General features: G+C 38.3%; 1 protein-coding gene across 1 annotated transcript in view; it reads left to right on the forward strand.

The window, feature by feature from the left end:
• TSBP1 (testis expressed basic protein 1) overlaps positions 1 to 15,480 on the forward strand; it is a 194,843-nt gene that overhangs the window by 148,846 nt on the left and 30,517 nt on the right. Inside the window, exon 34 of the mRNA XM_077902617.1 lies at positions 703 to 723. Within this exon, the coding sequence (XP_077758743.1) occupies positions 703 to 723 (21 nt within the window). The remainder of the gene's footprint in view (positions 1 to 702; positions 724 to 15,480) is intronic.

Raw genomic sequence — 15,480 nt, forward strand, 5'->3', positions numbered from 1 at the left:
TCCATTTCTCCCCAAGCTAATTAAAAAGACTTTCTCTGATGAGATTTTAAACCAGAAAAATAAACTAATGAACAAAAATCTTTTAAGTAGTACAAAAGTCTATAAGATTAGTCATACATTCTTAATCAAATAAATGAAGGGTAGCTGAGAAATAAGATGAGGGAGAGAGGTGGAAGTGAAAAAAATTGAGGAAGACTGAAAAGGAAAGAAGCAGAGTTTCTGAGTCTTGCAGGCTCTAGAGACACTTGAGAGGCTAAAGGAAAAGAATCAACTTCTTTGTAAAAAGGATGAACTCATTTATAATACTTATGTATGTAAATTCTGGGCTATGCAAGGATTTTAATATATAAGGAATGCACAAAAGAATGAGTTACTTTTTAATGTAGAGTTCTAAGAAAAATTTTTCAGTTAGCATGGATTTTATAGACCCATAGCAGATGAGTGAGTAAACTATGATCCACTCAGTCTAAAAAACTATGAATTTAGGTTCTCTCCAGTCCTAAGACTGTATCTCACATGCCTCCTAAAGGACCAGCTTGCTAGGAATCATAGCATCAAACTAACTATATAGAAGTGTATGTGTTTTTTTAGTGTTATTTTTTGGACACCCCAAGGGATATTTATAAGAGAAATATGTTGTATACTTAACAGCTAGGATGATGATGATAATAATAATAATAATAATAATTGTTTTTATTTTAGCAAAAGCTCCACCACCTCCTTGTAAGTACAGTATCTTGTTTATAAGTCGACTGCAATAGTATGTTGCTACATGCACAGGACTATAATTAAGTTCTATTATCATTGTTTTTCACTGGAGGAAAAGCCAAGAATTTTACTGTGTTACTGAATTATTTATCAATTCAATTCAATTATCTTGAAACTAAACCCAAAGGATTTATAGAAAGAATAAACATAGAAGTGCACTATCATTCGATCAAGTCAGCTGACTTGCCATTAACAAAGAAGAATGTCCTTAACTAGCAAAATAAATAAGTTGGAACTAAGGGGGGAAAAAAGAAAAGAAAAATACAAGGAAGAGGGATAATTTTTAACAAATGCCTCTATGAATCTTCTAAATCATACACACAGGATCCAAAAATTTAGTTAGAAGTCTGAACAATTAAAGAAATTAAAAGAATTGACTATGCTTATATTTCTTCTAAGGTATCAAAATTAAAAGAATATAATCAATTAGGAATAATATTACAAATAGAATGGGAAGAGAAATCCTAAAAAGTAAAAGATAAATAATGTGGGAAACCAAAACAACAAAGTGCAAAAAAATCAAATATCAAGATACTATACTGTATAGAAGAATTACTATTGACCCAATACTATTGACTATTACTAACTTAAAAGAATTAGAATTACTATTGACCCAATTCATACTAACAAAAGGAGCTGTATCAATAAAAAAAAAGTATTTTTAAAAGTAAGAGATTACATGAGATTAGATTTTATGATAATTGAGGATAAACAGCTAAAAATTGTCATATAGTCTAGACTAAATTTTTAAAAAGCCAACTTCAAAAGTTCCACTTATAAACTTAGAAGACTGTCATACTATGAGAAATTATGATTCCTTCAAGAAAAAAGGAAACATTTCAGAACACTGAGAAAGCTTAGGCCATTCGCCCAAAAGCATATCAGATTTATCAACAATGGGCATCATGTACATGAAAAAATGGTTCAGGTACTTTTGGTTCCAAGTCTGTCAGAAACAAAGAAGCATTCCCAAAGTCATAGAAACAGAAGGTCTTCCAGTGTCTCCTTCTTCTGATCATCATGTTGGGAAGAATGAAAAATGTCTAATTTTAATCTTGTCCTAAGGTCTTGTTTCAAATGATGCTACTTAAACTAGACCATGACCAGGTTATTTGCACCCTTTACCTTATGATGAAAATTAATTTCAAGTTTTCACTTCTTCTGGTTTCTTCACTTTTCCATTTAATACCTTTAATTTTTTTTTAAGATTTTATTTATTTATTCATATTTAAGATTCATTTATTTATTCACACAGAGAGAGAGAGGCAGAGACACAGGCAGAGGGAGAAGCAGGCTCCATGCACAGAGCCTGATGTGAGACTCAATCCCAGGTGTCTGGGATCTGGCCCTGGGCTGAAGGCAGCGCTAAACTGCTGAGCCACCAGGGCTGCCCTAATACCTTTAAAAATTTTTTGAGTATAGTTGACACATTATTTTCAAGTGTAAAACATAATGGTTCAGTATGTCTATATATTATGCTATGCTCACCACAGTGTAGCTACTGTAAGAAGACCAAAGGAAAGAGACTTCTATGCTTTTACTTGGAGAAATAGAAAATACAGAGGAAGTGGAAGAAACATTTTGCAATCATATAGTTCCTAACTTTTATTTAGTCTGCAGACAATGACACAGCAAAGCCCAGAAAAGGAGAGTAAGTCCCTAACATTCTCTGACTCAGAGATTAGATTACCTCATAATACCATGCCTTGATACTATAACAATACAAAAGAAAAGAACTCAACTAAAAAAATCAAAGGAGATATTGCCCAATATAACAGAGTTATCAGTAAAACCACTTTGGAAATCATTTTGACATTACCTAGTGAAGCTGTAGATATTCCTGTACTTGACATGGCAATTCCACTACCAAGTAGTCATCTTATTTAATGATGCTGTTGCCAAATCCTGAAACTTTTTTGAGGATGGTGGGGAATCTGTAGTGAAAGTAGGTTGTTTCTTGACTTTCTCCATTTAGGATTCAGCCTTCCTTAATTTATCTGCTAAATAGCCACTCCTCCCAAGGTTTGTAATCTTCTCTAATTCTTTTTAAGCTTTGTAAGCTCAAACATTTTTTAAAAATTCCTTCATTGTTATTTTAGAACACTTACAGAAAGAGTTCAAGTAGGTACATGTGTTAACCCACCATTTTTATTTCGAAGTTCCATACATTTTTCATTATGTATCAAACTCCTATATGTTGTTCTCTCTTAATGGCTTGTCCTCCTTATTACAAATCTGTAATTTCTTCTACTGCAGTCCAAATCATCTTAATTTTCATGATTAAAGATTGAAATATTTGTAACATGATAGTTAATAACCGAGAGGAAACTGGGATAGAGTAATTTTTGAAGTTTTTTTTTTCTTTCTTATGTCCTAATATGCTTGTCAGCCAAATTGTACCTTTGATCTTTCAGTGGCATGTGGGGGATAGAATTAATAAAACATGCATTTTATATTAAATATTCTGTTCATGCTTAGTATACTTACCAACTTTTGGATAACAAATCAGAATACAGAGGGTGAAGTGTAAAACTGTTAAACTCTGTATATCTGAGATCAATTTTCAACTGGTTAGATTGGTGTAGATCTGTACTGAATTTACCCCAAAGATACAGATGCAATGAAACGCCGGGACACCTGCACCCCGATGTTTATAGCAGCAATAGCCACAATAGCCAAACTGTGGAAGGAGCCTCGGTGTCCATCGAAAGATGAGTGGATAAAGAAGATGTGGTTTATGTATATAATGGAATATTCCTCAGCTATTAGAAATGACAAATACCTACCATTTGCTTCAACGTGGATGGAACTGGAGGGTATTATGCTGAGTGAAGTAAGTCAGTCGGAGAAGGACAAACATTATATGTTCTCATTCGTGTGGGGAATATAAATAATAGTGAAAGGGAATATAAGGGAAGGGAGAAGAAATGTGTGGGAAATATCAGAAAGGGAGACATAATGTAAAGACTGCTAACTCCGGGAAACGAACTAGGGGTGGTAGAAGGGGAGGAGGGTGGGGGGTGGGAGTGAATGGGTGACAGGCACTGGGGGTTATTCTGTATGTTGGTAAATTGAACACCAATAAAAATAAATAAATAAATAAATAAATAAATAAATAAATAAATAAATAAATAAATAAATACAGTAATTATATTTTATATTGAACCAGTTTGGACATAATTTCCAACATCTTTAGATGAATTGAAACTTCAGAAAACTATCAAACTGAGCTAATTAAAAGATAGTTCTTATATACCTAGATATTATCTAAAATAGAATAGTGAGACATTAATTACAAAGTATAACAAAGTTTATGTACTTTTGTTTGTTTTTATATGCTATACCGTTATATCTTCAGGTCATGTTAATAAATAAATTCATCTTAATGTGTAAAAGTGATGTCTGTGGCTAAATAAAATTGTATTATGTGTATCAAAAATAAAATAAATAAACTTAGAGGCGACTCACTAGGGGTAGCCCTGACAGTTGTGCATCATTCTTCATAGGCCCAAGTGGTTGATTACACTAACTAGACCTCCAAGGAATTTCAACACTGTGGATGCTAAGGGTGTGGGCAGAGTCAAGCAGTCTTTATTTTATTTATTTGTTTATTTATAAATTTATTTTTTATTGGTGTTCAATTGGCCAACACATAGAATAACACCCAGTGCTCATCCCATCAAGTGCCCCCCTCAGTGCCCATCACCCAGTCACCCCAACCCCCCCCCCCCTCGCCCACCTCCCCTCCCACCACCCCTAGTTCGTTTCCCAGAGTTAGGAGTCTCTCATGTTCTGTCTCCCTTTCTGATATTTCCCACTCATTTTCTCTCCTTTCCCCTTTATTCCCTTTCACTATTTTTTTATATTCCCCAAATGAATGAGAACATATAATGTTTGTCCTTCTCCGATTGACTTATTTCACTCAGCATAATACCCTCCAGTTCCATCCACGTTGAAGCACATGGTGGGTATTTGTAGTTTCTAATGGCTGAGTAATATTCCATTGTATACATAGACCACATCTTCTTTATCCATTCATCTTTCGGTGGACACCGAGGCTCCTTCCACAGTTTGGCTATTGTGGACATTGCTGCTATGAACATCGGGGTGCAGGTGTCCCGGCATTTCACTGGATCTGTATCTTTGGGGTAAATCCCCAACAGTGCAATTGCTGGGTCATAGGGCAGGTCTATTTTTAACTCTTTGAGGAACCTCCACACAGTTTTCCAGAGTGGCTGCACCAGTTCACATTCCCACCAACAGTGCAAGAGGGTTCCCTTTTCTCCGCATCCTCTCAAACATTTGTGGTTTCCTGCCTTGTTAATTTTCCCCATTCTCACTGGTGTGAGGTGGGATCTCATTGTGGTTTTGATTTGTATTTCCCGGATGGCAAGTGATGCAGAGCATTTTCTCATGTGCATGTTGGCCATGTCTATGTCTTCCTCTGTGAGATTTCTGTTCATGTATTTTGCCCATTTAATGATTGGATTGTTTGTTTCTTTGGTGTTGAGTTTAATAAATTCTTTATAGATCTTGGAAACTAGCCCTTTATCTGATACGTCATTTGCAAATATCTTCTCCCATTCTGTAGGTTGTCTTTTAGTTTTGTTGACTGTATCTTTTGCTGTGTTTGTTTGTTTATTGGAAACTCTACCTCCAATATGGAGCTTGAACACAGGACCCTGAGATCAAAAGTCACATATTCTACTGACTTAGTCAGCCAGGCACCCCATCCAGGCATTCTTTGGAAATACAACACACTGATAGGCTGACTGACTGAAATTCTACTAATAACGTAGCAATTTCAATTAATAGATTCTTAAGGGAGCTACTTGTGACAATTTGACAAACCAAAAAGTTCACATTAGTATTTACATTGATGATGCTTAAAAGGCAGTTACAGTTTTATTAGAGATAGCATCTGAGCCTGGCTCAGCGGTTTAGCGCTGCCTTCAGCCCAGGGTATGATCCTGGAGACCTGGTATCGAGTCCCACATCGGGCTCCCTGCATGGAGCCTGCTTCTCCCTCTGCCTGTGTCTCTTCCTCTCTCTCTCTCTCTCTCTCTCTGTCTCTCATGAATAAATAAAAATAAATAAATAAATATATATATAAATAAAATTTATTTATTGTTTGAAAAAAGAAAAAATGCATACTCTTTGTAGAAAATCTTAACATACAAATAAATAAATGTTGAATCAATTTATACTTCTCCCTATAGTGGCTGAGAATACTTCTTTTTTGATATGTTGTCAAACACCAAATATTAGCAATTTTTTAAATCTTTGTCAACTAGAGAGATGAAAATAGTATTAATCTCTTATTTGTTTACTATTTAAGCTGAAGATTTTCCTTACAGTTTTGTCCACTTGTATTTCTTCTTTTGTGACATGCCTATTCATATACTTAGTCTTTTATTAGTTTGTAAAAGCTTTTTATATTAATTAATATTAACCCTTTGTCTCTAAAACATATTACCCATGAGATTATTTTTCTTATTTGGTTAGTTACCTAAGGAGTCTTTTCAGTGACATTTAAAATCTTTTGTATTATGTAATATTTGATCTTATAAAATAACTCATTTAATGTGTTAAGAAGTTAATAAAACAAATATCTTCTAATATGCTATCAATAAATAAATGATTTTTTTTACATTGAAAAGTTTGAAGTTAATCTTTTTTGGGGGTTTCTGCATATGGCTGGAGAGTACCTCTCCACTCCAAGATTATGTGAAAAGTGTTTGGGGATGCCTGGGTGGTTTAGTGTTTGAGCAACTGCCTTTGGCTCAGGTCATGATCCCAGAGTCCTGGGATCAAGGCCTACATCAGGCTCACTGCAGGGAGCCTGCTTCTCCCTCTGCCTATGTCTCTGCCTCTCTCTGTATGTCTCTTATGAATAAACAAATTAATAAAATATTTTTTAAAAGTTTGTGTTTCTTCTTCTATTTGGTATAACTTATTTTTCTATTTAATCTTTAATATATCTGGAATTCATTTTGGCATAAAGTGTACAGAAAAGATCTAGCATGATTTAGTTTCTTTATTCTTAATAATAGCTTTGGATTTGCTTCTTTAACCTTGGTCTGATTATTTGGACTGGAAGCAGTGTTTTTTTTTGTTTTTTTGTTTTGTTTTGTTTTGTTTTGTTTTTTTAAGAATGAGACTTTACTAATAGAAGACAAAAGAATTTGTCTTACATTAGCTTTATCCAGGCATATATCAGGTCATTTTCATTCTTTAGTAAATAAATGGCATGCTATTTCTAATTTGCCATACCCTGAAGACTTACCAAATTAAGGTTTTATAAAAATCAAAAAACAAGCATTGCTCTCAGATTAGGTCAGAGAATGCTGACCATCCCAAAAATATATAAATAGACTGAGTGACTCTGAAATGTGGATAATTCTCTTAAAAGATGACTTACATTATCTTGACTCCCAAATTTGGTTAATAAGTGGTCACTGATCTATAAAGCATAACTTTATTTTTATTTCCTTTTTTTAATTTATTTTTTATTGGTGTTCAATTTACTAACATACAGAATAACCCCCAGTGCCGTCAACCATTCACTCCCACCCCCCGCCCTCCTCCCCTTCTACCACCCCTAGTTCATTTCCCAGAGTTAGCAGTCTTTACGTTCTGTCTCCCTTTCTGAGATTTCCCACACATTTCTTCTCCCTTCCCTTATATTCCCTTTCACTATTATTTATATTCCCCAAATGAATGAGACCATATAATGTTTGTCCTTCTCCGATTGACTTATTTCACTCAGCATAATACCCTCCAGTTCCATCCACGTTGAAGCAAATGGTGGGTATTTGTAGTTTCTAATGGCTGAGTAATATTCCATTGTATACATAAACCACATCTTCTTTATCCATTCATCTTTCGAGGGACACCGAGGCTCCTTCCACAGTTTGGCTATTGTGGACATTGCTGCTATGAACATCGGGGTGCAGGTGTCCCGGCGTTTCACTGGATCTGTATCTTTGGGGTAAATCCCCAACAGTGCAATTGCTGGGTCGTAGGGCAGGTCTATTTTTAACTCTTTGAGGAACCTCCACACAGTTTTCCAGAGTGGCTGCACCAGTTCACATTCCCACCAACAGTGCAAGAGGGTTCCCTTTTCTCCGCATCCTCTCAAACATTTGTGGTTTCCTGCCTTGTTAATTTTCCCCATTCTCACTGGTGTGAGGTGGGATCTCATTGTGGTTTTGATTTGTATTTCCCTGATGGCAGGTGATGCAGAGCATTTTCTCATGTGCTTGTTGGCCATGTCTATATCTTCCTCTGTGAGATTTCTGTTCATGTATTTTGCCCATTTAATGATTGGATTGTTTGTTTCTTTGGTGTTGAGTTTAATAAATTCTTTATAGATCTTGGAAAATAGCCCTTCATCTGATACGTCATTTGCAAATATCTTCTCCCATTCTGTAGGTTGTCTTTTAGTTTTGTTGACTGTATCCTTTGCTGTGCAAAAGCTTCTTATCTTGATGAGGTCCCAATAGTTCATTTTTGCTTTTGTTTCTTTTGCCTTCGTGGATGTATCTTGCAAGAAGTTACTATGGCCGACTACAAAAAGGGTGTTGCCTGTGTTCTTCTCTAGGATTTTGACGGAATCTTGTCTCACATTTAGATCTTTCATCCATTTTGAGTTTATCTTTGTGTATGGTGAAAGAGAGGGGTCTAGTTTCATTCTTCTGCATGTGGATGTCCAATTTTCCCAGCACCATTTATTGAAGAGACTGTCTTTCTTCCAATGGATAGTCTTTCCTCCTTTATCAAATATTAGTTGACCATAAAGTTCAGGGTCCACTTCTGGATTCTCTATTCTGTTCCACTGATCTATGTGTCTGTTTTTGTGCCAGTACCACACTGTCTTGATGACCACAGCTTTGTAGTACAACCTGAAATCTGGCATTCTGATGCCCCCAGATATGGTTTTCTTTTTTAAAATTCCCCTGGCTATTCGGGGTCTTTTCTGATTCCACACAAATCTTAAAATAATTTGTTCTAACTCTCTGAAGAAAGTCCATGGTATTTTGATAGGGATTGCATTAAACGTGTATATTGCCATGGGTGACATTGACATTTTCACAATATTAATTCTGCCAATCCATGAGCATGGAATATTTTTCCATCTCTTTGTGTCTTCCTCAATTTCTTTCAGAAGTGTTCTATAGTTTTGAGGGTATAGATCCTTTACATCTTTGGTTAGGTTTATTCCTAGGTATCTTATGCTTTTGGGTGCAATTGTAAATGGGATTGACTCCTTAATTTCTCTTTCTTCAGTCTCATTGTTAGTGTATAGAAATGCCACTGATTTCTGGGCATTGATTTTGTATCCTGCCATGCTACCGAATTGCTGTATGAGTTCTAGCAAATTGGGGTGGAGACTTTTGGGTTTTCTATGTAGAGTATCATGTCATCGGCGAAGAGGGAGAGTTTGACTTCTTCTTTGCCAATTTGAATGCCTTTAATGTCTTTTTGTTGTCTGCTGAGGCTAGGACTTCCAGTACTATGTTGAACAGCAGTGGTGAGAGTGGACATCCCTGTCTTGTTCCTGATCTTAGGGGAAAGGCTCCCAGTACTTCCCCATTGAGAATGATATTTGCTGTGGGCTTTTCATAGATGGCTTTTAAGATGTTGAGGAATGTTCCCTCTATCCCTACACTCTGAAGAGTTTTGATCAGGAATGGATGCTGTATTTTGTCAAATGCTTTCTCTGCATCTAATGAGAGGATCATATGGTTCTTGGTTTTTCTCTTGCTGATATGATGAATCACATTGATTGTTTTACGGGTGTTGAACCAGCCTTGTGTCCCAGGGATAAATCCTACTTGGTCATGGTGAATAATTTTCTTAATGTACTGTTGGATCCTATTGTCCAGTATCTTGTTGAGAATTTTTGCATCCATGTTCATCAGGGATATTGGTCTGTAATTCTCCTTTTTGGTGGGGTCTTTGTCTGGTTTTGGAATTAAGGTGATGCTGGCCTCATAGAACGAATTTGGAAGTACTCCATCTCTTTCTATATTTCCAAACAGCTTTAGGAGAATAGGTATGGTTTCTTCTTTAAACGTTTGATAAAATTCCCCTGGGAAGCCATCTGGCCCTGGACTCTTGTGTCTTGGGAGGTTTTTGATGACTGCTTCAATTTCCTCCCTGGTTATTGGCCTGTTCAGGTTTTCTATTTCTTCCTGTTCCAGTTTTGGTAGTTTGTGGCTTTCCAGGAATGCGTCCATTTCTCCTAGATTGCCTAATTTATTGGCGTATAGCTGTTCATAATATGTTTTTAAAATCGTTTGTATTTCCTTGGTGTTGGTAGTGATCTCTCCTTTCTCATTCATGATTTTATTAATTTGAGTCTTCTCTCTCTTCTTTTTAATAAGGCTGGCTAATGGTTTGTCTATCTTATTAATTCTTTCAAAGAACCAACTCCTGGTTCTGTTGATCTGTTCCACAGTTCTTCTGGTCTCGATTTCGTTGAGTTCTGCTCGAATCTTTATTAACTCCCTTCTTCTCTTGGGTGTAGGATCTATTTGCTGTTTTTTCTCTAGATCCTTTAGGTATAAGGTTAGCTTTTGTATTTGAGTTCTTTCCAGTTTTTGAATGGATGCTTGTATTGCGATGTATTTCCCCCTTAGGACTGCTTTTGCTGCATCCCAAAGATTTTGGATGGTTATATCTTCATTCTCATTAGTTTCCATGAATCTTTTTAATTCTTCCTTAATTTCCTGGTTGAGCCTTTCATCTTTTAGCAGGATGGTCCTTAACCTCCACGTGTTTGAGGTCCTTCCAAACTTCTTGTTGTGATTTAGTTCTAATTTCAAGGCATTATGGTCCGAGAATATGCAGGGGATGATCCCAATCTTTTGGTATCGGTTAAGACCCGATTTGTGACCCAATATGTGGTCTATTCTGGAGAAAGTTCCATGTGCGCTTGAGAAGAATGTGTATTCAGTTGAGTTTGGATGTAAAGTTCTGTAGATATCTGTGAAATCCATCTGGTCCAGTGTATCATTTAAAGTTCTCGTTTCTTTGGAGATGTTGTGCTTAGAAGACCTATCGAGTATAGAAAGAGCTAGATTGAAGTCACCAAGTATAAGTGTATTATTATCTAAGTATTTCTTCATTTTGGTTAATAATTGATTTATATATTTGGCTGCTCCCACATTCGGGGCATATATATTGAGGATTGTTAAGTCCTCTTGTTGAATAGATCCTTTAAGTATGATATAGTGTCCCTCTTCATCTCTCACTACAGTCTTCGGGGTAAATTTTAGTTTATCTGATATAAGGATGGCTACCCCTGCTTTCTTTTGAGGACCATTCGAATGGTAAATGGTTCTCCAACCTTTTATTTTCAGGCTGTAGGTGTCCTTCTGTCTAAAATGAGTCTCTTGTAGACAGCAAATAGATGGGTCCTGCTTTTTTATCCAGTCTGAAACCCTGCGCCTTTTGATGGGGTCATTAAGCCCGTTCACATTCAGAGTTACTATTGAGAGATATGAATTTAGTGTCATCATGATAACTATTCAGTCCTTGTTTTTGTGGAATGTTCCACTGAACTTCTTCTTAAAGGGGAATTTTAAGAGTCCCCCTTAAAATTTCTTGCAGAGCTGGTTTGGAGGTCACATATTCTTTTAGTTGCTGCCTGTCTTGGAAGCTCTTTATCTCTCCTTCCATTTTGAATGAGAGCGTTGCTGGATAAAGTATTCTTGGTTGCATGTTCTTCTCATTTAGGACCCTGAATATATCCTGCCAGCCCTTTCTGGCCTGCCAGGTCTCTGTGGAGAGGTCTGCTGTTACCCTAATACTCCTCCCCATAAAAGTCAGGGATTTCTTGTCTGTTGCTGCTTTAAGGATCTTCTCTTTATCTTTGGAATTTGCAAGCTTCACTATTAAATGTCGAGGTGTTGAACGGTTTTTATTGATTTTAGGGGGGATCTCTCTATTTCCTGGATCTGAATGCCTGTTTCCCTTCCCAGGTTAGGAAAGTTTTCAGCTAGAATTTGTTCAAATACATATTCTGGCCCTCTGTCCCTTTCGGCACCCTCGGGAACACCAATTAAACGTAGGTTTTTCTTCCTCAGGCTGTCGTTTATTTCCCTTAATCTGTCTTCATCGTCTTTTAATTGTTTGTCTCTTTTTTCCTCAGTTTCCCTCTTTGCTATCAACTTGTCTTCTATGTCACTCACTCGTTCTTCCACCTCGTTAACCCTCGTCGTTAGGACTTCTAGTTTGGATTGCATCTCATTCGATTGATTTTTAATTTCTGCCTGATTAGCTCTAAATTCTGCAGTCATGAAGTCTCTTGAGTCCTTTATGCTTTTTTCTAGAGCCACCAGTAGCTGTATAATAGTGCTTCTGAATTGGCTTTCTGACATTGAATTGTAATCCAGATTTTGTAACTCTGTGGGAGAGAGGACTGTTTCTGATTCTTTCTTTTGAGGTGAGGTTTTCCTTCTAGTCATTTTGCTCAGTGCAGAGTGGCCAAAAGCAATTTGTATTGGGAAAAGGAGAAAAAGAGAGGAGAGAAAGAAGGAAAGAAAAGAGAAAGAGAAAAAAAAAGGAAGGAAAAAAACGAAAAAAAAAAAAAAGAAGAAGAAAAAGAGAAAGAAAAAGAAAGGAGAAAAAAGGGGGGTGGGGGAAGGAAACAAATCAAAAAGCAAAAAAAAAAAAAAAAAAAAAAAAGAACCACGGGGAAGTATCTTCAGATTCTGTGTACTTTAAGTCCCTTGGCTTCCCCTGGAAGTTGTCAGTCTAGCTGGTGTTCTGGGTGAGGGGCCTGCTGTGCTGATTTTCAGGTGTTAGCACTAGGGGGAGCTGCTGTGCCCCTGCCTGGTGCAGGGCTCAGCGGGGGTTGTTTACCCGGTGAGGCCCCAGGAGCAACAGCCCCAGTGGCGGGGCCAGCTCTGGAGCCCTGGATTCAGCGCCCGCAGGAACTCCAGAGCTCTCCGTCTGCAGGGCCTGGAGGCTCCGGGGCGGGGCCGCTGCTCTGTTCAGCTCGCGGCAGGAGCGTCCTTGCTGTCCTGGGCCCTCCCGGCCTCTGCCTGTCCCGGGGGGAGGCGGGATCCTGGGCTGTGTCCCGGCGCCCTGTGCTCCGAGGCCTGCGCTGTTGGATTCGCGCTCCCGCCCCGCAACCCCCTCCGCGGAGCCGCCCCCGAGCCCCCCGAGCTGCTCCCGCCCTGCAGCCCCCTCCACGGAGCCGCCCCCGAGCTCCTCCGAGCTGCTCCGGGTCCCGCCGTGCGCGCTGCAGCCCTTAGGGAGCTCGGCGCACTCTCCAGGGGCGCAGGTGCCTGTTAGTGTCCCCGGGAACCCGAGGGCATCCTCGCCCTCCTGGGTCCTGCTCCACCTCCCCGCGGGCCCCTTTCCGCCCGGGAAGGTCGGTGCAGCTCCTGCTCCTCCGGGACGGGGCTCTCCTGTCCTGGGGACACTCGCCCCGGCCTCAGCCCGGCTCCTCGCGGGGCCCCTCCCCCTTGGAGGCCTTTTTTTTCTTTATTTCTTTTTTCCCGTCTTCCTACCTTGATAGAAGCGTGAACTCTTCTCACTGTTGCATTCCAGGTGTTCTCTCTTTAATTCTCAGGCCGAATTCGTAGATTTTCAGGATGATTTGAAGGTTTTCTAGGTAATTTGGTGGAGACAGGTGATTTGGAGACCCTACTCTTCCGCCATCGTGCCCCTCCTCCCTATTTCCTTTTTTTGATGAATTTCCATTTTCTGGTAAGGTGTTTGGTTCTCTTTTTTATTTATTTATTTTTTTATGGGAGTTCAATTTGCCAACATATAGTATAACACCCAGTGCTCATCCCGTCAAGTGCCCCCCTCACTGCCTGTCACCCAGTCACCCCAACCCCTCGCCCACCTCCCCTTCCACTACCCCTAGTTTGTTTCCCAGAGTTAGGAGTCTCTCTTGTTTTGTCACGCTTTCTGATTTTTCACATTCATTTTCTCTCCTTTCCCTTGTAATCCCTTTTCACTATTTTTTATTTTCCCCGTATGAGTGAAACCATATAATGATTGTCCTTCTCTGATTGACTTACTTCACTCAGCATAATATCCTCCAGTTCCATCCACGTCGAAGCAAATGGTGGGTATTTATAGTTTCTAATGGCTGAGGAATATTCCATTGTATACATAAACCACATCTTCTTCATCCATTCATCTTTCGATGGACACTGAGGCTCCTTCCACAGTTTGGCTATTGTGGACATTGCTGCTATAAACATTGGGGTGCAGGTGTCCTGCCATTTCACTGCATCTGTATCTTTGGGGTAAATCCCCAGCAGTGCAATTGCTGGGTCATATGGTAGCTCTATTTTCAACTCTTTGAGGAACTTCGACACAGTTTTCCAGAGTGGGTGTACCAGTTCACATTTCCACCAACAGTGCAAGAGGGTTCTCCTTTCTCCACATCCTCTCCAACACTGGTTGTTTCCTGTCTTGCTAATTTTCCCCATTCTCACTGGTGTGAGGTGGTATTGTGGTTTTGATTTGTATTTCCAGGATGGCAAGGGATGCGGAGCATTTTCTCATGTGCTTGTTGGCCACGTCTATGTCTTCCTCTGTGAAATTTCTGTTCATGTCTTTTGCCCATTTCATGATTGGATTGTTTGTGTCTTTGCTGTTGAGTTTAATAAGCTTCTGCACAGCAAAAGAAACAGTCAACAAGACTAAAAGACAACCCACAGAATGGGAGAAGATATTTGCAAATGACACATCAGATAAAGTGCTAGTATCCAAGATCTATAAAGTTATTTGGTTCTCAATTTTGGTGTTCTCTAATCTGTCTGGGAAACTCCTAAACTTGCAATTTTCACCAAGATGCTCATGTTCTGCTCAATATTTTATTTCCAATGAATTCAGTCTCCTCAAAAGTTACCGATTTTTTTTTTCAAAAATAAAAAGCCCATAGGCAAAAAAGGAAAAGCAGAATAAATCCTGGGATTGATTAGAGTGGCTCTCTGGTAAACAGGAAGATTGAGGGAACTTTGTTTTTAATTTCAGTCCAGGCAGCAAAGTTTAAATATTTGAACACTGAGGAGCAGAGAATGGTATGTATCAAAAGAGAATGGAGAAAATGGAAAGGAAAGCAACTTAAATCAAACATTTTTAAAGTGTCAGGCACGTTAGATAAATGTATCTCTTAAAACCATAAGAATTCTATGAGACACATACTAACTGACAGAATTTACAGATGAAGAAACAGATTTACTGAAATCAAAGAACATATTTAAAATCCTACAGCTGTGAAGCAAAACCAGAATTAAGCACAACATTGGGTGATTATATTTAAATATTTATCATTTCAAATTATTTAGGGTATTTCAAAGGTATTTGTCTTTAATTTATATAAGTTGTTCATACGTTTCTTTATATGTTAGCCATATTAGCCAATATTAGCCATTAACGTATAGCATGATGAGCATGAGCTCATCATTCTTTCTCTAACTGGTTTCTTATCTGTTTCATGTTCCTTTATAACCAACCATCCATTCTGTCTTAGCTCAGGCTGCTATAATGGACTACCATACTGAGTGGCTTAAGCAACAAACATTTCTCATGGTTTTGCAGACTAGAAGTCTGAGATAATGATGCCAGCATGGTCAGATTCTTGATGAGGGCCCTCTTTTCTTGGTGTGTAGACAGCCACTTCTTATTGTCTCCTTCCATTCTCTGAGGTATCTTCTTAAAGAATCCTAATTTCATCAT

The sequence above is a fragment of the Canis aureus genome, chromosome 7 (genome assembly GCF_053574225.1).
Source record: "Canis aureus isolate CA01 chromosome 7, VMU_Caureus_v.1.0, whole genome shotgun sequence".
In the NCBI taxonomy this organism is placed as follows: domain Eukaryota; kingdom Metazoa; phylum Chordata; class Mammalia; order Carnivora; family Canidae; genus Canis; species Canis aureus.